Source organism: Stegodyphus dumicola, chromosome X1, assembly GCF_044657685.1.
Source record: "Stegodyphus dumicola isolate Sdum_Otavi_A_Nest chromosome X1, ASM4465768v1".
Classification (NCBI taxonomy): domain Eukaryota; kingdom Metazoa; phylum Arthropoda; class Arachnida; order Araneae; family Eresidae; genus Stegodyphus; species Stegodyphus dumicola.
Window position 1 is genome coordinate 64,219,467 of NC_140780.1, and position 22,085 is coordinate 64,241,551.

Below are 22,085 nucleotides of genomic sequence, written 5' to 3' on the forward strand. Positions count from 1 at the left end.
AAATCTATAAGATTAAAAAATAAGTAATTTGAATAGTTATATATGTATATGAATGTTTAAAAACAGGAACATTGGTAGGTGGCAGGTAAACAATTAAAACAAACTACTAGTCATAAATTTGCTTAATTTAACGAATAAGGTCAGTATTGTTTTGTAATTACATTGCATTTTTTTGCAAGTTGTCCAAGTTTTTTTTAATCATTCTTATATTTATTTATTATAATTCAAACACACATTATGTTTGAAAAAGTAGTTTCAATGAGGATTAATTTATGTATTTTAATGCCAGCATATAAAAAAATTATATCTTATATTAGAAGTTTCTGAATTGCTGAACATTATGGAATACTGTTTTAATAAGAGAATGCTTACTTGATCCCTTGGGAAGACTAAAACCATATGTTAATAGTAAATTTTTTTACTATAAAATGTTATTCATTTACACACATTTTTGATAAAAATAAATTGGAAAACCTTACGATTTTTACAAAGTCCTTTATCCATTTTAATCTGAGGTACAGTACTCTGTTCTGCATTTAATATGCAAAACCTACTTTTGAAGATTAGGTTCATTTTTGTTTACCATGTTTGTCAGAAGCATAGCAGGTATTTTGGCATATTAATTCATCATTTCTGGCTATAATATTTTTTTTTTGATAATTTCCATATGCGTCATTTGCTGCAAGTGACTTTCTGCAAGTAAAGCAGAAAAGCTTGAATATCCTATATCATTATAATCCAGTAATGGTCTTTCAGTATTTAATTTGTCATCTCTATATATGATGTGTAAAGAATTCATATTTTAAAATTATGTTTTTGTTATAAATCTATTACATGTTTAACTTTATTTCTAATTAAAACAAAATTCTATAAAGCTAATTATTTGGGAATTTGTTTGTTTCTGCTATTTTACATAGTGTATTGCTGAGTATATTAAGTAGCTCATCCATTTTACTCTAACTCTACAGATTCAGTTTTCAGACAAATAAGTGCCGAAGAGTTAAAAATTTCTTCTGATAATAAAATGCTTATAATTCTTTTCTTGTTACAAATTTTTTATATATATATATATATATTTGTTTAAATGGGATTTTACTGCTGCTTTTTTAAATTGATGGTTCTTATATAATTTCTTACTCAGGTATGCAAAATTTCTGTGCAACTGGTTTGCATCAGAAAAAATTATTTGTATTCTTTTTCTACGGATATATTTATCATATGATCTAGTCGAGCATATAAGATGTTTTTTAAATGGTTTATATAATTACATATCAATAGGGTATCACATCTGGGTGTCATTTTATAATTAGTTATACTGCAATATTAATTTTCCATATACAGGGTAATCATAAGAAAACTTCTGCAATATATGAACTCCTAGTGACCTATCAGTGCAACCAATTGAAGTGAAATTTCAGATATTCTTATTTGAACGTATGCTTTAAAACAACAGAGCTCTCACAGATACAGTGAAAAAATTTTGAATTTTCGAATGGCAATCATTTTTTCTTTAATTTTCAGTGCTTTTTTCAATACATCAAATTGCAATGATACATGTATGATGAAAACTGCTACGTTTTTATGAAGACTTTATCTATTTTAATCTGAGGTACAGTACTCTGTTCTGCATTTAATATGCAAAACTTACTTTTGAAGATTAGGTTAATTTTTGTTGTTTACCATGTTTGCCAGAAGCATAGCAGGTATTTTTATGTATAACATTTGCAAAGAAAAATATTGAAAATGATCAATGGCAACACAAGAGAGGAGACAGTAAAAAAGCTTTTATTTAATTACAAGTTTTCAACATGGCCGCCTTCAGACAGCTGGGGATTGTTGACAACAGTGACAAATGTAACATTGCAGGAGGAATTCGTATAACCTTACATTTTATGGCACCTTTCATTTCTGACAAATCTCGTGCATTTGATGTGTATGGCTTACATTTCAGGTAATTCCAGAACCAGAAATTCATTGGAGTGAGGTTGGGGGATCGCAGTGGCCACAAAACTGCAAAGTTACTGGAGATAACTATCTTGAAACACTGTACATATTGAAAACATGTAATTCCAATAAAAAGTTTTTCTCCTCTCCTTTCTTGTGGTGTCATTGGTTTTTTAAATGCTCTTCTCTGCTGATGTTTTTACAACAGCAAATTTTGCAATATACGTATTGTTCCAATACCATTTATGGTTTTTCAATGCCCTGATCGATTTGCGCAAGAAAAAAGTAGGTGTTCCCATTTGAAAATTTTGAAATTTTTTCATTGTAACTGTAATTATGAGAGCTCTTTTGTTCAGAAATCTCAAGCACACATCTTTAAATGGCCAAAACCTGATATTTCATTTCGATTGGTTCCACGGATAAGCTGTTACAGGTTTATATATCCGGGAAGCTTTTTATGACCAACCTGTATGTAATTTGCTGCAGTTTGAACATTTAACTTATCATAACTTACATGAAATACTTAATGTTGCTACAAAAACTTTGTTTAAAATCATCATTTTGTAACTCTGAGATCTTTCATTTACGACACAAAAGAAACTTTTTTGTGCAATGAAGCTATACTGGTTTCTTTCTATGGTTTAATTTTCTTTTAAAAACAAAATTCTGAAGAATGTTTCATTGTGAACTCAAAATTTTATCTTGAAAAGTATACTCAGAATATAAGGAGGAAAAGAATGTATTGAAAAAATTGTGTGATATATTTTTAATGTCTTTTTGAATCAATAAAAAATAAATAAAATTTCTGTGTTCTTTATTTAAATGCAATACTGAGCTAACAATCGAAAATTTTACATAAGTGAAATAGTGTTTGAACTAAGAACACACTAAATTTTTAAAATTAGGTAAAGAAAGAATTTTATATTGTAGATTTTAAGAGAAATAAAAAAATCTGGTATTTGAAAGCAATCTTCTTGCAACAATACTGTTGCAGATTGTTGTGAAACAAATTATCAGCCGTATGGTTTATTACTTAATAAACTTGAGCATTTTTCTTTTAAATAATTCATTTAATTATTGTATTCACTTGCACATTTTTAATTATCTGAAATTTTATTGTTAAGATTATTTCTTTTTGATTTCATGTTTTCCTCGAGAAGAAATTTTGAATGCATATTCATTAAAAAACTAGACATTTGAAATGAGATATCTGAAATCAGCATTGCATGCAGCAGAAATTTGAAGATGTGGCAACTCCCATTGAGAAAATACTTGAGTAACTGAGTTTAAATTACAGTATTAGTTCATTATGTAATTGTGGTAAAATATCTGAGAACTATCTGCATAACAAGAAATAGAGATGTTAATTCTGCATCAAGAACTTGTAAAGGTAAATTTAAAACATTCAATATTGTAGATTTCTTCCATTTTACTCATGGTTCCATTAGTGTTCGTAAGGAACATCCTTTCCTAAGAAACTACAGTACCTTTACCCTGTGAAACTTTAGTTAAGATTCCAGCTGTTAAAGAGTTTCAAAATCTGCCTTGATACATTTCAAACATATTGCTCTAATTTCATACATTTATATGCTGAATCACTTTGATTTCATGACTGAAAAAGCAGAATTTTTTACCATCAATACAGCCGAAATATATATAGCATGAGTTTTACCCATAGTTACTTAACAGGAGTGCGGCGCCGAATTTGCTGTCCTTTCCGTTCAGCCGGCAGCGAGCTAAGCCGTACTTTTGTTTAGAATGTTTCAATACATTTCATTAAAACTAACTTTGATCACATTTCATTGAGACTATTTATTTTTTTAACTTTAATACTGTTGGTTCTCCGGACCGACAGTATTAAAGTTAAAATATTCTCGACACCGGCCACATGAAAAGTTCACTGCTGGTCTCCAGGGACCGGCGCCACGCTCAACGCGTTAATGCAGAGTTTAGTGATACAGGCCTTCGAAAAAGACTTTCTAATGCAGACTGGCTTGTCTTTACAAGTCTAGAGATGAATAAGAGATTCCAGATTTGTTGATATTCTGTTTTTAATAATTCAAATACAAAAACTCAAAATTTTTTAACCTTCTGACTAGTTTTCAATATTCCTTCATTCACTCAAAAAGAACATAAAGATATCACTTTCTTTGTTTCTCAATTTTTAACTCACGTAAAGGCAATTTTAATTCTATCCATTTAACATCATCTTTTTGACGAACATGACATCCCAATGCACCAGCAATAAGGTCGATCCTAAACGGAAAATTAATTTAGTAATCTCTTAAAATGTGTTACAAATAAACATATTATACAGACACACAAAATACAAATCAGTCTTATCAGAAATAGGTAATAATTCAGAGTTTTTGCATATTAATACATGCCAAATAGTTTAAAATACCATAAATGTTTTAGATGTATTATATAGTCAATCATTTAAAAGTAATTATGTAGCTTCATAAAATGCATTCTAATAAGTTTCTCTACCTGCTTTATGATTTTTGGCAAATTCTAATATACTGTAATTTGGGTTGTATGCTTAGTTGCTAAAACAAAACATATTCATAAGTTATTTATTATATTAAATTAATATCTATATACAACTTCATATTAAAACCTGAAATGTTAATAATAATTATTTTATACTAATGCTGCTAAACTGATGAAAAATTTATCTTGCATAATGAAACTCATATTTTCGGATTAAACAGTTATTGGATTATAGGTATTTAATACTTTGAGCGTTATCACTTTGATGCATGTGATATCCAATCTATATCAATGAAAATTCACTCTTAGGTTTGTACTCTCACTTTCCATGCTGAGTTACACAGTACACCTACAATATTTTTAGAAGTGATTTTTTTTTTTTCAATCAGATACGGCAAAGCTGCAAAACGATAATTTGTGGCCATGGTTACTAACACATTTGTGGCAACAGTTTTGTCAATACAATAAGGTCTTATTGTATGGTTATACATAATAAATTTTTTTATACAGTAAGGCGAAATTTTGGATGTATATTTTTTATATTGTTATGCAACTAATAAACTAAACATTAGCAAAAAAAAAAAAAAAAAAAAAAAAAAAAAAATGTTACGCCCCTTTCTCTTTAGCAACATACCTGTTTTTTGTAATTTTGGTACATATTGCCAATTCAGTGTATATTATATGCTTTTAGTGCACAACATGCCTATAGCTTTTAATTGTAAACTGAAAAAGCTGAAAAATACAGATAAAAGAAAATACTGGAGAAAGATAATTACTAAGTTAAATTTTTCACACGTTCACTAATTCTGGGCAGTTCCTCTAACATATAATTTTCCCAAAACAGGCATTTTCATTATAGGTGACTTTCATAAAGAAGCTTTACAAATTTGTAATCACTGCGAATTCCCAAGCTATTTCTTTTTAAATTATTAGGTCGCACTGAGGCCACACAAATACCTTGAAGTTTTGCTCAACTGCTGCTTACATAATCACATATATTCCAAATTCATGAACACATGCTTTATAAACTAACCTTTTCATAGCTATTTTACAGCTTGAAGCAAGAAGATTACCATTTAGATTATAATGATGAAGAGTTAATGCTAAAACCATAGCATATGCCAATAATTTATCTTTCATGCTTGGTGGAAAAGACCTGGAAAAACACAGAATTATTAACACAAATTAATGTTAAAAATTATTATAATGTTCAAACATTAAAAGGGACTTAAAATTACACGAGCAAAATAATAACATGTGGCATATTCCAAAGCTAAAGCCATTATGAATATTTCATATATAAATGGAATTACGGGCATGAAAATTTAATATAGATTTTCAAACTAAAATGACCAAGTACAGTCAAAAGTCGTTAATTCAGACACCCATAATCCGGACCTCAAAGCTACAAAAGCGTCGCGTTGACGCTTGCGCATAGGCGTTTACGTGTACGCGCAAGACCTTTACGGCTGCGAATATGCGTGTGCGCATAACACGTTTACGCATGCGTGTTTAAATGTATAACGGACGGTATAAGCTAAGCTAAAATTATCTAATTCAGTTAATGTTGCAGATTGCATTGTTCCTTAATCTTCGAATTGGATCCGGCTTATTATTTTTTGCAGACTGTTAGAGCAATTTTATAAAAGTAAACTTGAACTTTTGTTTATATCAATTTCCGATATATATTTGCTAATATGTAAAGGATCTAAAGTGAAAGTATGTTCCGAAATCTGTTTATCAATTTCACGCTTCTCGGCGGGGGGAACGCCGCGGCGCGCAATGAATTGGAAGTTGATCTGTCAGCACTATCTTTATCTTCAGGGCAGATGTTTTTTATTTTATTTGGTTTGGCTTATAATTCCTTACTAAATGTAGTATTTCATCTCGATGTACTCCGTCTTTGATATGATTTAAAACAAGTTCCTCGTCATTATAATTCGCTTCCGATAGTGAAGAAAGTGACAGAGGTTATTGAAAACGAAAAAATTTTGATTGACAAATTAGTCGGTATTCTTGACACAGCATTTATAGGACTTGAACAGCGGAACTTTGTAACTAAACAAGAAATTATGTCTGTTTAATAGAATTAAAGAGAAAGTATTATCACACGAAACGAAGCAACTTACATTGAAAGAAATGTTTAATAAAGTAAACAAATAAATATTAAGCTTTTTCTTTTTGTAAATTTTGATACCCTTTAGATCATAATTGTTCTTTATTTCATAAATTACAGTTTCATATTTTTAATTTTGTAATTTCTGCATGCCATCTTACCAGATTTAAATTGATGATCTATAATCCGGAATCGCCAAAGTCCCGAAGAGTCCGGATTAACGACTTTTGACTGTATCTGACACAATACAATTTTACATCAACTGAATTGAAATTTCTCAAACCAGAAAGCTGCAAATGAAAAGTGCAATACACTTCATGCTATACTGTCCTATGGCAAATAGTAATATGCATACTTATGACAAAGGCATAAAAAATATATCAAGATATACCTATATAATAATCATTTGACAGCAGATAAATTTCAAAAGCTATAATTCACTCCCCCCCCCAAGTTTACAGATTTATAATTCTTTAACTCTTTGAGGTACAGTATATAAAATAGTTTGAACTGTGGTAAAATTTCGAATGAATTGTAATTTAGACCCTTAGGACAAAAAATTGAAACTTAAAAAATTCTGGAGTGAAATCCTGAATTTTGAGAGCCAGTATATACTTTATACCAGTGCCCCTCTACATTTTTTCCCTCAGGGTAGCTGCCAATTGTTAATTTTTGTTTTTTTCCCACCTATTTTTGCGAACTTTTGATGTACATCTATAGAGATGGGTACTTGAGCATAGTTATGCAAGTCTGAAGGCAAAAACTTAAAAAATTTTGCTAGAAATTTAAAATAAAATAAAAAAAAAAGTTTTTCACACTTATTTTACATAAGTATAGTTATGTAAAATAGATGCCCATATTTTACATAACTATACTTATGTAAAATATGGGTAAAAAGCTTTTGAAAGTGATTTAAATTCACTATTATTATTTTATGAAAAAATTTTGCAAATATACATGCATAGCTGCATGCATAAACCGTATATACTGTAACTGAACTAGCATAATGTTACATGGAGATGTTACTCAGGCAAAAAATAAGAAATTGAAAAATGATATTATGACTCAGCTGAAAAATTATGTTGCATTTTTGAAGTTATTATATTTTCTGCTTTATACATAAAAAGAGCATGCTTCATGCTATGATAGCAAGAATTGCCCCGCCCCAACACTTTCGATTATCAGGCTGGTAAAGGGCCCTTTTTAATTGTAAATAGAGGTTGTAATATATCATTTTGTTCAAGAAGAAAAGCTGTTAAACAATTTTATTTGATAAACCTCAAAGCTCTTATCTCTATCAAAACTTAAAAAGCTCAAATATTTGTCCCCCCCCTTTTTTTTCCTTCCAAAGATAAATGTTTTGCACCTAAAGCTGGCCTTTGAACTATTTTCCTTCCTTTCACCAGGTGTGAAGACTAAACAACGTACTTGTATCCTAATCCCAGGAGTAATTAGTAATCTAAATCTAATTTTCTTGTATTCCTTAGTCTCTCATCTGAAATTAACAAAGACTGCTTAAAGGATAAAAGCATGCTTTCAAATCGGCAGTTTTTTCCATTGCACTAAAAAATGGACCTAAAGTACACTTCCCGTACTTTTAAGTGAGCTTTCCCATTGTGTGATGTTATCACAGTTCCTTTGTGAAGATGGCATGAAAAATTAGTTGTCCATCACCTCTTTTCATTTTTGCTGCATTCTAGGATTTTGGAAAACACGAAACAACTGGTGTCTTTCGCGGCTAACATGCCATACTTAACCCCTACAGTTGTGTAACGTTTTGACACCAGACCACAATTTTGAAATCTAAGAGTCTTTCTCGTGGGAAAGGGTGAAGTGCTGAAATTAAAATTTTAGCTAAACAGAGACGAATGAGAAACTCGAGTGGAGTAAACAAAGAACAAAAAGAAACTGATATACATGTGTTCAGTCTTAGTACAGGGTCAGTAAACTTCCCATACCCCCATGAACATAATATTGAATCCTAAACAACTTGTAAATTAACCATAAAAAATTATTACATCGTAAACTATTACAATATAAAGAAATTTTGTCATCTCACAGAGTAGAAAAGGAGAAAACTGGTGCCGCCATCTATTGGTGTGGTAATCTCAGTATGGGCGCTAAATACTGGTATTAAAACATAATCTTCTTTTAATTATCAGTTTTGATTGAAAGGCAGTAAATATAAAAGGTTCAGCATGTGTGCATCATATATTTGAAGATTGTGAATTTTTTTCCTACCCTTCAATGCAATTTATGAATATTCAAACACAATACCTTTTAAAGTGGTATATTAATTTCATAACTGCAAAATATTGAACATTCATAGGGTAGTGCTGCCATTTAGAATCAAAAGGAAACTGAAACTTACAATTACAGCTTTTGGTGTAGAAAAATTAGCATTTTTAGAAGTTAAAAAAGTGACAAACATCCAGTGCCCTTCAAAAGCAGAATTAAACATCTAACTATACCAGGTTTAAAAAAAAAAAAATGTTATCTAAGAAATAACTATATAATATATCAAGAACATTGATTATAGTAGATTACAACAAAAGTGCACAAACCTATTCTTTAAAAAGAATTTATCTTTTAACTTCTGTTTGAATGGCTCTGGAACATGAGGTACTGGATCTAAATTTAAAGTGTTTGTTACACATTACAAAATAACATTTATATATTAAATCTGAAGCAAAGCTGCAAGTTGAATATAAAATGCAAAACAAACTATGAGAATTATTTAAAATACCTTTTTTCCTCATATCCAAGTAAGTAAGTTTCAGGAAACACATCATGTACTGTAAGTAACACAAAAGTTTAGCATTATGTAATGTCAGACTTCCACACGAAGATTCTAGGTATTTAATAACAACATCACAGTACCTAAAATATGAAAATTTTATAGTATTAACCAATTAAAAAAACGATCTGCAAAAATGCTTCATAAATACTGAAACATAATTTTAGTTGATAATTCTTCATCAAACAGAGAAAGCCCTTTGCTTCATTAAGGCAAACATTTGAGCTGCTTAGGCCTCAAATAAGGGACCAATTTTTAAGCACGAGACCAAAAAAAATTTTACTTGAGTGTGTGTGGGGGGGGGAACCTCACCATATCACATTTCAAGCTAAGGTTTGAAACTATTCTCAGAAAAGTTGAACAAACTTAAACCTTTTTAATAACTGAAAATGAACTTTAAAGATATGCTGATTTCCATTGTTTAAGATAATGCCTTGTTTAGGGAAAGCTCTTAAAAAAGTTACATAACCAGAGGAGATAAGTTCACAATTTATTTATGATGAAGTACATTGAAGTTTGTGTGAAAGAGGCTCTACAAAGGGTATTTTAACCTTTACTGATATAGCAAAACTTTAAAGGTTCGATCTTAGAGATCCATAAACACACATGCCTTATGAATGCGTCTCAACTATATAATCATTTATTAATAAAAATGATAAATATTTAATATCAAATATACGTATAATTTTTACCAAAAATAAAGGCAATATGAGCATATTTTTCAGGAACACAGAAAAATAAATAAAAACATAATGCCTGGGTCCCTATAACAAACAGTACATTTAGCTGGAAAATGAAACTGACTCAAGTATGCATTACACATCAGAAGGAAAAAAAGGCATCCATGAAAAGGCCATTCAGCTATAAGGAACTGAATCCAAAATGAAACTATTAGCAGGCAGCTATCTTACTATTTGGTCAATGGAGCACAGTCAAGGCAAAGCAATTATATTGTTAGACCTAAAAAATTACTGAAGAAATATTGATTAAATGAAATATGTAAACTTGAAATATTTATTAGTATACTCTAGAAAATCAAGTATTCCAGCAATTCAGAAATCCAAATGCATAGCAGCTGTTATAATAGTGTAACATTAGTTTTATGCATAGTTCTTTCTGAAATGAAACCTCCCACAAATAAGAGTATCTTCGAAATATTTATTGCTTATAACAAGTATTTCTCCCGGATTATTTTCCAACCTTGCATATTTCAACTCAGAACTCAAGATGTTGATTAAAAATATTTCATATTTCAGACTTTTGGTAGAAATCAAATATTCATAAAATGAAAGTTCAAAGTTAATTTTAGAAATTGGAGGAAAAAACAATTACTCTGAAATCAGTTCAGGTTCTAAAAGCATTACAACAGTTACAGGGGGAAAAAAAAAAAAAAAAAAAAAAAAAAAAAAAAAAAAAAAAAACTGAAATTTTATTTTGTAAATCAATTTTATTTGCTTTCTGCTTCTGCATACTGAGTAAGCACAAAATATTCTCAGTTCTTATTTTACAGCAAAATGATTAAGGTGTTTGAGTACATTTAACTATTCAAATAAAAAACAGCCCGGATATCACTCATAAGGAGTATGCACCATGTGCAAAGAACACTACAAAACATACACATTCTAAACTGAAGCAGCTGAGAAAAATCTTAGTGCCACAGTGCTGTGATGAAATCTGCCAAAAGATGATGTTTAACGTGTAAATTTACAAATACGCAATACGACTCAGACTTGACAGATATGAGATATTTTAATGCATATTCTTCAGAAGAAATTAAAATTAACTAGATAAATGCTAGAAAGCATATCAAAGAACTAAAATTTTGAGAATTAATGATCAAGCAAACAAAGAAATGACATCAATGCAAAAAAAAAATCTGAATTATTTTTTTCTATAGTTATAGAATTGTGAGAATTGACCGAGGTAGTTCAAATAACGATTTAACTGGAGAATTTGAAAAAGCCAAAGGCTCTAGAATTATATTAAGGAATGCTCATTAACATTACGGAATCAACATTAATACTCTGAGAATGCTATCAAAAGTTAATAAAAATGTTTAGTGCAAATGTGCACGTAGTTAACCATTTTAGAAGATTTGGAAGCTATGAAGGCTAAAAAAATACAAACGGAAAGTTGCAAAATTTCTGATGATTCTAAAGACTTTTTAAATCATGTTACATGGACAAGCAAGGAGCTACATATTAAAAACATAAATAACATTAGTATATAGAAAATGGATGTAGACTGAACCTACTTCAAAGTTTCCATAGAACACAATCGTCAAAATAGCAATGATATGGGTGCAGGATACCCAAGAAAATAAAAGAACAGCAAATGAAAAAACAAGGATTGAAATAACAATAAATGGTCTCACATGCACTGTAAAAATATACAAATAATATAAATAATTTTGAGCTATCTTACACACTAGCTTGCTTCCAAACAGCTATCTTCTCATAAGAGGCTCCAAGAAGAAATTCAGCATGAGATTCCAAAGCATCATACTCTTCTGCTGTAATAACTATTTAATCTCTGTTAAGATTTTCCTTCTTTCAAAATGAAAATTAGGATTAAACAAACAAATTATAAACACATAAATTTTGAAAGAGATAAAAGCTGAGCAAATGTATTTAGAAAATGTCTCCTAAAACTAAATTTGCCAATATTTAATGGGTTAATTGGTGTTGAGTTCTAGTGCATAACCCTGCAGTTCTGATGCGTCAAGCGTAGGGTTATATATACAAACGTGGAAGTACGGAAACAATCAACAGAATCCCACAAAAGTACTTCTATGCAAAATTACAGTGTAACTGCATGACATAATTCAGTATAAGAAAAAATGAATTTAACAAACATTTTCTATTCATAAAAAGCAAATTTAAATTAAATTTAATGCAAACAAATAAAAATTAAATTTAACTTTATTCTTAAGAAAAAATGAAGGTATGAAATAAAAGGACAACAATGGTTGAAATAAGAAGGCTATGCTTAAAACTATTCTCTGCGTGGAAAAGACTTGTCTAAAGTTGGTTTATGTTAAGATGCAGTTAAAATTTAAATGCTATAATACATTTTGATTGCTTTTAAAAACCTAAAGATATTAAAATGGGGTTGTTCCCCAATTAGATCCATCAATGTCAGATTTCTTTTATGAAAAAACTAACCTATGAGGATTAAAAAAAAGGACAATTAATTAAAATATGTTCAATGGATAAAAGAGAATTGCATGAACTGCGTATAGGTTCATTTCCTCTATTCAGTAAATACTGATGAGTTATTTTTGAATGACCGATACGAAAGTGAGTCAATAGTACTTCCTCCTTACGATTTCTATTCAATTCCCAACACTGCACTCGAGCTTATACAAGTCTCAATTTATTGTTCACTTGAGTCTCCCATAACTTCTGCCATTTATCTAACATTCTGCTTTTGATGACCTTCTGAATATCTTTAAAGGACACTTTCAACAGGCATCTTAGCTGCAATATCTACTAATTCATTTCCCTTGATTCCAAGTGCCCAGGTACAAACCAGCAAATGATGCTGTAACCCTGATCCTTCAAACTTTGATCTAGCCTAGCTACTTCCCAAACTAAAGGGCTGTCATTATTATAGAAGGTTTTCATCGACATCAAGGCACTTTTGCAATCTGGATAGATGATGTATTTCTTTCAATCTGGATCGATGATGTCTAGAAATATATATCAGAGCATTATAGATAAAAATATTTCTGAAGAAAAAAACAGAATAGGCTTCAGGCAGCCTAAAGCTCTTCGTAGTATCACAGCACACAAATGCCAATCCAACTTGATTGTTGGACTTTGAGTCATCCATATATATTGAGGTATAGCCTGTTGTACCTGCATTTGAACTCTTCAAAGATTTGTTGGAAAACAACGTCACAAGTATTGCTCTTATCAAAATTGCCGAAAATGTTGAGAGTAGTAATTTTTAGATATGTGAAAGGTGGGGTATCATATAAACTTACGTCTTTAACTTGTACATAAGTCAACTCATAATTTTCCAAAAGTGACTGTATCTTCAGAGTGAAAGGAAGGATGCAAGAAGTTTCTACTTGGTACAAAAGATTGCACATCAAATAGAAGTGATCAAACAGGATGAAGTGGTTGAGAATTTACTCTGAAGTAGTACTTCAGAGATAACTAGAGGGAGAAAATACCTTATACAGTCAAAAGTCTTTAATCCGGACCTCAAAGCTACAAACTTTCTGCGCATGCGTAAATGCTTAATGCATTTACACATGCACATAATACGTTTACGCATGGGCGTTTAATGTATAAAGGATGGTATAAGCTAAGCTAAAATTATCTAATTATCTATTTCAGTTAATGTTGCAGAATGCATTGTTCCTTAATCTTCTAATTGGATCCGGCTTATTATTTTTTGCAGACCGTTAGATCAATTTTATAAAAGTAAGCTTGAACTTTCGATTATGTCAAAAAGAATTTCCGATTCTGAAGCTGCCAAAGGATCTACAAAGCGAAAGCATGTTTCGATGTCCATCAAACAAAAAGTGAAATTCTGGAAAAAATGGATAAAAGCATATCCTTTGTTTCTCTAACCATTCCGAAATCTGTTTATAAATAAATTTCACACTGCTCTGCCGGGGGGGGGGATGAACTGGAAGTTGATCTATCAGCACTATCTTTATCTTCAGGGCAGATGTTTTTATTTTATTCGGCTTATAATACCTTACTAAATGTAGCATTTCATCTCGATGTACTCCGTCTTTGATATGATTTAAATCAATCCCTCGTCGTTATAAATATCATGAATACACATCAAATAGTTTTCTGGTTGCAATTTTCTAATTTCGACTATGCATAATGTATGCTTTACGCATGCACACGTTGAAAGAAATGTTTAATAAAGTAAACAAATAAATATTAAGCTTTTTTTTGTAAATTTTGATACCCTTTAGATCATAATTGCTCTTTATTTCATAAATTAAAGTTTCATATTTTTTATTTTATAATTTCTGCATGCCATCTTATCAGATTTAAACTGATGATCTACAATTCAGAAAAACTGATAATCCGGAATCGCTGAGGTCCCGACGAGTCCGGATTAAAGACTTTTGATTGTATATCTTCCCTTTGAAAGAACGACTGGGAATAAGGTAACCCATTTGCCAAACCCGCATGATGACGAATTATTATCTCTGCCTTTTACTTTGGAAAGTAAATAATGAAGAATCTGCATATATGTATATATCTTCCTCGCATTATGGAAAAAAAGTGCCACCTACATCAATCATATTTTGAATAACTCCCCCCCGAACATGTACACATGATGAATGCCCGAATTTTATATTTCATCTTCTGTGAAAATTTACTTAATTTTTTATTAACAAACTCAAGAACTTTAAAGCGAGCAGTGCCAATATTTTACGGAATAAAACATTTTTATTCTAGCACACGAGTCACGTCTTAGACTTAAAGATGGCTCATTGCATTTGACATAAAGACTCTGCACTGAAGACATTCTGAAAGAACTGGAGCAAATTTGCAGAGCTTGGTGGGGGATATGGTCAATTTCAGCAATACCGAGGGCCGTACAGATCCATAGGTAATTTGATCCATGTTCAATTTTTGATCGAATAAGACATCTATAAATTTGCAGCATGGAATGAGGTACCGCTAAGAGGTAATGTTAACCAAGAGGTATTCGTTAAGACCTTCAGAATATTTAATTTCTTAAGGCACTTATTCTTCAAGTTTCATATATGAGACAAGAAATTGAGCTTCCTGTCAAATATTAGTCCTAGGAACTTAACCTCAGGCACCATCTAGGAGTTCTGGTTCTGGGTGTAAATTTCTCTTATGGCAAAAATGCATATATACTGTCTTCAGATGTTGCTCAAGATATTGATTAAAAATATTTGATTGTAAAAGAACTCAAGATTTACCATATCTTCCGATAACACTGCATGGGAAGTGAACCGATCGCAATCTAACAGAAGGCGTGCAGGTCTAAAAATGGGGTTAGTATTAGGCCCTCTTAAAGACAGAAAAACTGGAAAATAATCACTTCCGACATTAAGAAAAAAGAAAGGCAGAAGAGAAGGTGAACAAATGGTAAGATAAAACATGGAACGTCCTTGAAGATTGGTGGAAATATGTTTTCTCCCCATTATTTAGAAGGCAGAGACAGTGATTATCAATAATACGCTCTGTCTTCCACGTGAATTAATATCGGCGCTTCCCCAAAGAGGATTGTGACTATTTAAAGTCATCAAGAACAATGAAGGGTATAGGTAGTTGCTCTATGAGGTCATTTAAGTCCTGCTGATCAATGGGACTATTTGGAGGTAGATATAATGAACAGACCGAGATTAATGTTGTTATATTTATTTGAATTGCTATTGCCTGCAGATGTGTGGCTAAAGGCAGTACAGAAGCTGGATAATTATTTGAATTCAAGAGGGCAACACCTCCACATGCACGCTTGTTAGGCACATTATCTTCCTTGGCGACACTATACCTCCGAAGTTTAGTTGAAGCATTTAACCTGAGAAGAGTTTCCTGCGGTGTGATACACACAGGATTATGAGTATCAATCAGGTTTTTGATGTGTGCAAGACTTTGTTGATAACCTTGACAGTTCCAAGAAATGAGGGTGGCCATCACAGAGACTTATTTTTACAATGCTGATTCTTAGTTAAGCGTGGAAGCAGATGTTTCGGAAGGTTGAGGCCTTCATCTGTTTCCATCTCTGAATCTATCATATAAGCACAGATGCTGCTAACGGAGCTGTTGTTCGGGCTTCTGGATTTTGATTGGTTCTGTATTACTTTTTTTTTCTTTGTAGTTTTCTTTGTAGTTTTTTTTCTTTGTAGTTGCTCAGGCGGATCTGATTTTTCTATTACTTTGCTTTTGTCTGCTTGGCTACTCTTTGATTTTTCTAAAGTTCTTTCAGGTTGAAGAGTAGGTAATGTTTGAGTTCCAATTGATCAAAAAGATTTACAGGTATTGGCATAAGAAACGTTGGGTCGAGGCTGAGAGCTATCAATTATCTTCTTTGTTTCTGCATAGGGTATATTTCTGGTGACCTTTATATTCTGCATTTCTTTCTCTTGTTTCCATTTTTTACAAGATCTAGAATATGCTGGGTGCTCTCCCTGACAGTTGATGCAAAGCAGTGTTTTTATGCAGCCTTCAGTGTCATGGCCCATCTCTGAGCATCTGGCACAGGTAAGATTGCCACAACAGGAGAATTTAGAATGTCCATATCGTTGACATTGGAAACAATGCATTGGATTGGGTATGTATGGTCGGACTGGGCAATTTAGATATCCTGCTTTGATAGTTTGTGAAGAACCGGAGTTTTAAATATTAATATAATATGTCTCGTTTACAAGTTGTTCACCTCAGCGTATCTCAATTCTTTGCACTCCGCACATATCTTGGTTTTTCAGTTCAGCAATCATTTCATTCTCTGAAACAGCTATTAGGTCTGATTTTGAAATGATGTCATGGGAGAAATTTAATGTCTTATGAGGAGAGACTTTTATTTGTGTGTTTCCTAGTCTTGTTAGCTTTCAAAGTGCAGCTGTCTGTTTGGGGAATGTGTTTTATATAAGTAGATCACCAGATCTAAGCTTCTTGATGTTTTTTGGTTCATTTATTCTTGAAGTTATGTATTTGTTTATCAAAAAAGGTGACATTTTCTGAAGTTTGTTATTTAGGTTATTTATAACAAAGCATCTGTAGTTTTCAGTAGATATTTCGGAATAAATAGTGGTTTCCTTCTGCATTTTATCAATTGATTCAACAGTTCTTTTGACAGCGAGAACATGTACACTTTCGTATTGACCTGCTGATTTATTATTTAACATAATCTGCCCAAGGTTGGTTTGAGAAGAACAATTATTTGAACTCATAATTTAAAAAGAATATTTTTTCGGATATGACTTTACCACCCACCATCGAGTCCAACAAGGGGATGCAGATACCTGCACAAGTGCTAGTCATGTCTATACGCTCACAGAGCATCCCTGGAACTGACCTCCACCCTTAACGAGATGTTCAGCAGATGCTCCAATTGCTTAACCCCAAGCCCAAAACAAACTTGACAAGCCGATTGATACATACGGGACCAGTATGTACCACTCATCTAAACTGAAGCAGAGGCCAAAGCAGTGTGTTGGGGACAGTACCTCGTCCCTCAACTACCAGGTCCCTCCTTTTCAGCCTTACGGGTCTCCACGCACGGCAAAGACGCAGGCAGTTTACTCTCATTGAGGAGCTGAAAGAAAGGGATGTAGCAGCCTTACCTGGAGCCCCAACCTTCAAGCATGAAACAGCAAAGCAAGAAAGAAAGGAAAAGCAGAAGCCGAGAAAAGGAAAGTGAGACAGATCACTGGGGCTAATGGGATTGTGACACCCATCTCACCAAAAAGGTGATCCCCCGAAGGGCTAGGGTACCTTGGGATTGCCACACCCATATTCACAAGAGTGAGCCCCTGAGGGGCAGGCAATATTTAATGGGAACTTGCAAGAGTGGATAACTTTTCATAAACTTTTTAAAGCATGGGTGCATAATCCCAGTTTGTCAAATGACCAAAAGTACAGTATTTAATATCGTCATTAGCATGCTGACTGCCCAACATGAGATAACTCGCATTAGCGCTCTTCCTCAGGATGCCCAACACGAGTTATCACGTAGTTTCTCGACTTGCCACTTTTGAGCCGCTACAAGTTACTTACTAGCCTCGTGCTCATTTTAACTGTAACGAGGCGACAAGTCAAAGCATGTCTGTACAATCAACTTGTAATGGGCTTCTGCGAAGAGCTGTTATGAATCATAATTAGTATTTTTAATAATATAATATGATTAAATTGATTTGGCTTCTCAGACCGGAATCCGAAAAATGCTGTGGCAGTCAATGTGTTAAAAGGTGATGTGTAAATTTTTATGCAATCAGTAGCAATAACAGACAGCAATTATGCCATAGCATGGGAATTATTGAAGGATCTTCAATAAGAATGAGTTAATATCTGCAGATATTAGAAGACTAACTTTCAATTCTAAACGAATCGGTTTCAGCAATTTTGAGTAGCTGATGAGTGAATGAACTTGTTCATGGTTTGGAAAGGTTACAACAAAATACAAAATTTTGGTGATACATTATTTGTTCATTTAGTTTTGTAGAAACTAGTTTTATCAACTAAATTCTGGTGGGAAAGACAGTTGAAGAAAAAGGAAATTCCAAGTGTAAGTGAATTGATTGAATTTTAAAACATTATGCAAGAAAATCACAAATTAGTAAAGTGTCAGCAGGTAAGGGTCATAAAAGCAATAACAAAATAAACCGTTTATTGCATACACTAATGCACCTACTGTAGAGAAGGTGATCATTTACCTAAGTGCACAAAATTCTTTCAGATAATGAGCTGAAGAGAATAGAAGATGTAAAATGTAATAATTTGAGTTTCAATTGTCTTGAACATGCATAAGGTTAAAATTCTAAAAGTTTACATAAATGTAAGCATTGTGGAAAACCTCATAACAGTACACTGCATACAGAAAAGTTAAATCAGAATATAAATCTTTTCTTTCTCCACAAACCACCCCATTTATTTCTAAAACTTATCAGCAGACACACCCAACTACAAGTTCAAAAGAACAATCAAAATCTACAGTAGTTTGTATGAACACTACAAATACTAAGTATAGTCAGATCTGTTCTGCAATGATTAAGGTTCATAATGCAAAGCAAGCTTTAGTAAAATGCAGATGTTTGTTGGATTTTGGAAGTCAGAGTTCATTTATATCTAGAGAGTGCGCAGAAAAATTCGGTTTGAAATGTGAAATTCAGTATAATTTTAGTTTAGTGTTTAGGCACTAAGTAATGGAGAAGTTGATTTATTGTTTACTTCTCATTTCAACAGCAAATTAAGAATTTTCACAACTGCTTTTGTAATAGAAAATAATAGTGACAACCTCCCTTTTGTGTCTTTACCTGCGAGTGATTATTAGTGATAATTTTAATGACCTGGTTTTAGCAGATCTGTCATTTTATAAATCACATTTTATTAGGTGTAAATACTTTTTAATGTTACTTTATGCAAATGTTATAATGCATGGTAGAAAATTACCTTTTTGAACAAGTTTAAAACTAGGATGGATTAAGGTCATTCCAAAATTTAGAGGTTATTTAAGATTCACAGCCTCCTACAACCGAAGAAGAATTATGTAAGGTTCATTTTGAAAAATCCCATACTTAAGATAAACATGGAAGATATTCAGCTGAACTTCCTTTCAAACCTAATATGAAAGTTTGGGTTGACTATCAGGAAATGCTTTTTCACAGATTTCTTTATTTAAAGAAAACATTTTCTTCAATGCGAGAAATTTATAATCAGTACAGAAATTTCATGCAAGAATATTATTGCTAGGTTAGAATGAATTAATTTTGCTAGTGTGAAACCAGTAGCTGAGTGCAAAACCTGCAGTGAAGCAGTCAATGAAAGAGCAAGAAATACCCCAATTTTGCATATCAAACAGTGGTGAGTGGCATGATGACAATGAGAACTGTTAAGCTCCATGTAGCCTGAAGTCTACTAGCTACAGTAAAATATTACAGTTTATGTGAACGTGGTGCTCATATTCATTGTGCAAATTAGCAAAACCTACAATACCTCAACAGAGATTATATCAAAAGGGGTAGATTGGATTATCTATGACAAAACATCCCAGAGATATTTCCTAAAAGAGGGATAATTTAGTGATGGAACTTTCTAAGAAAAATGGAGCCATATTTATGTTATACATGTTCAAACCCCCTAAGCAGCCATCTAGTTTGGCTGTAGAAAACAGAGCCAATTACAAGCATTCTGCATACTTATTCACTTAGCCAATGATGGGCTACACATCAAAAGGATACTGTCATTAATATTATAAACTTCAGACACAGATGCTGCATTTTTATTTTGAGGTGGTATAATATTACTTTCTGATCCTAAATCAGCACCTGAAAAATTCCATTTTATATTTAGGCAAGGAACATTTTATTAAATTGATGTGTAGAAACAATCAGTATATTTAAAACTGACCTTATACAGGTGGCATTCAGACCAGTTTTTTTATACAAACACTGTTATGCTATTATATTGTAGGGTGTCATTAATTAACAAATTTAAAAAGAAAAAACCCTCAGTTATTAAATTCAGATATTCTTCCATTCTTTAAATGAAGTAAACGTATTAAAATCGAAGATTATTATAATTTATAATACTCTTAAAGAGACTAATCACTGAATACAGAAAACTATTTTAAACAAACCATGTTAGTACAATGCGAGAAAATGCCATTTCCATGCCCATCATTTATACTAGTCTCAAGTATAAATAACTAGTGCAGTTACTTAAAATACATACCAACATAAAATTTAACTATTAAGAAAATGTGTTATTTCCATGCCCATCATTTTTATTACTAGTGCTTTAATTATTTATACTAGTCTCAAATATAAATGATTAGTGCAGTTATTACATACATGCTATATTATCTAAGTAAATATGTTGCAAAAACACTATCTTCTCAAAAATTTAAAATAGATCAAGTAGGTAAATTTGTTTGTTACAAATGCATTTCATAAAGTTGAGATCACGTAACTTGGACATAATCCTCTGCCTAAACTAACTTTAGTTTATTAAATGATACACAGGAAGAACAGAGAAATGAAGTAATGTTTAAGTTAATCATATAGTGTATGTGATACTAGATGGTGGTCCAACATCCATAAGTGATAGCACAAGAAACTGTACATTTCACGGAAAATCTTGATAAATCATTAACAGATGCCACATAAAAGTGAACATTTATTTATTTGTATTTCTAAAACCATTAAAAACATTTAATGTAAAATTCAGTTGTGTTGATATAAATATAGAAAAAATGAGACAGAAATTAGAAAACAATTTTCAACATATCTTATGGCTGTTTAGCACATATACTTAATTTACTGGCTACAGATTTTTAATGCATCAAATGTTAACAAGCTCGATATTCAAATCAAAGTACTTTTTAAAACCACAAGCTTGCCCTAGAGAAAATTAATGAATACAATTAATAGAACTGATTAAAATATATCATGTCTAGTACACTGTAATTCAGTATGCGATACTTGAAACTTGTATAAAGAACTTGCCAATTATAATGCAAATTGTGGAAGAAATTTGGAATGTAATAGATTAGAATATTCAATCAAAATTTCTTAATAGGCAGTCATACAAAATGTAAAATATATCTTGCTCCCTTTGAAGACATTTTGGATAAAATCCAGAAGGATAAATGCAGGATTTTAAAACATGGTATGAATAAGCACTGTCATCAGCACATTTTTTAGCATATCATCAAAGCATAAAACCGAAATAACAGGCATTGGAGCTTCGGTCAATGCTACATTGGAATTTATAAGTTATAACCTTTCTGAGAAACCCTTTATAAAAATGAGTTGAGTCAGTGACCACATTTGAGTGAAAGAAAATCAGCAGCTTGTATGAAAGGAACAACTCTTGTGATTGGATATGATTGAAATGCTAAGCACAGAGCTTCATCAACAGGGATTGAAAAAATGTTTTCACTTTTGGAACAAACAGTACAAAACAAATTGAAAAATTAATTAGGGGTTGAAAAGAGAGCAAAACTTACTAAAAAAAAAGAATGCAAATGGCAGTGATATGGATAGAATATAATGATTTGTTATGG

At 31.7% G+C, this 22,085-nt stretch overlaps 1 protein-coding gene across 2 annotated transcripts in view; it reads right to left on the reverse strand.

Moving 5' to 3' along the window:
- Positions 1 to 1,769: 1,769 nt before the first annotated feature.
- Positions 1,770 to 22,085, reverse strand: part of LOC118190570 (DNA-directed RNA polymerase I subunit RPA49-like) — a 52,322-nt gene continuing 32,006 nt past the window's right edge. Inside the window, exons 7-12 of one of the 2 annotated variants that reach the window (XM_035361309.2) lie at positions 20,260 to 20,346; positions 11,775 to 11,871; positions 9,300 to 9,433; positions 9,118 to 9,184; positions 5,471 to 5,593; positions 1,770 to 4,200 (exon numbers count right to left, since the gene is read on the reverse strand). In XM_035361309.2, coding sequence (XP_035217200.1) covers positions 4,086 to 4,200; positions 5,471 to 5,593; positions 9,118 to 9,184; positions 9,300 to 9,433; positions 11,775 to 11,871; positions 20,260 to 20,346 — 623 coding nt within the window. In that variant the 3' untranslated portion in view covers positions 1,770 to 4,085. The remainder of the gene's footprint in view (positions 4,201 to 5,470; positions 5,594 to 9,117; positions 9,185 to 9,299; positions 9,434 to 11,774; positions 11,872 to 20,259; positions 20,347 to 22,085) is intronic. The other variant, XM_035361310.2, reaches the window with a different exon arrangement.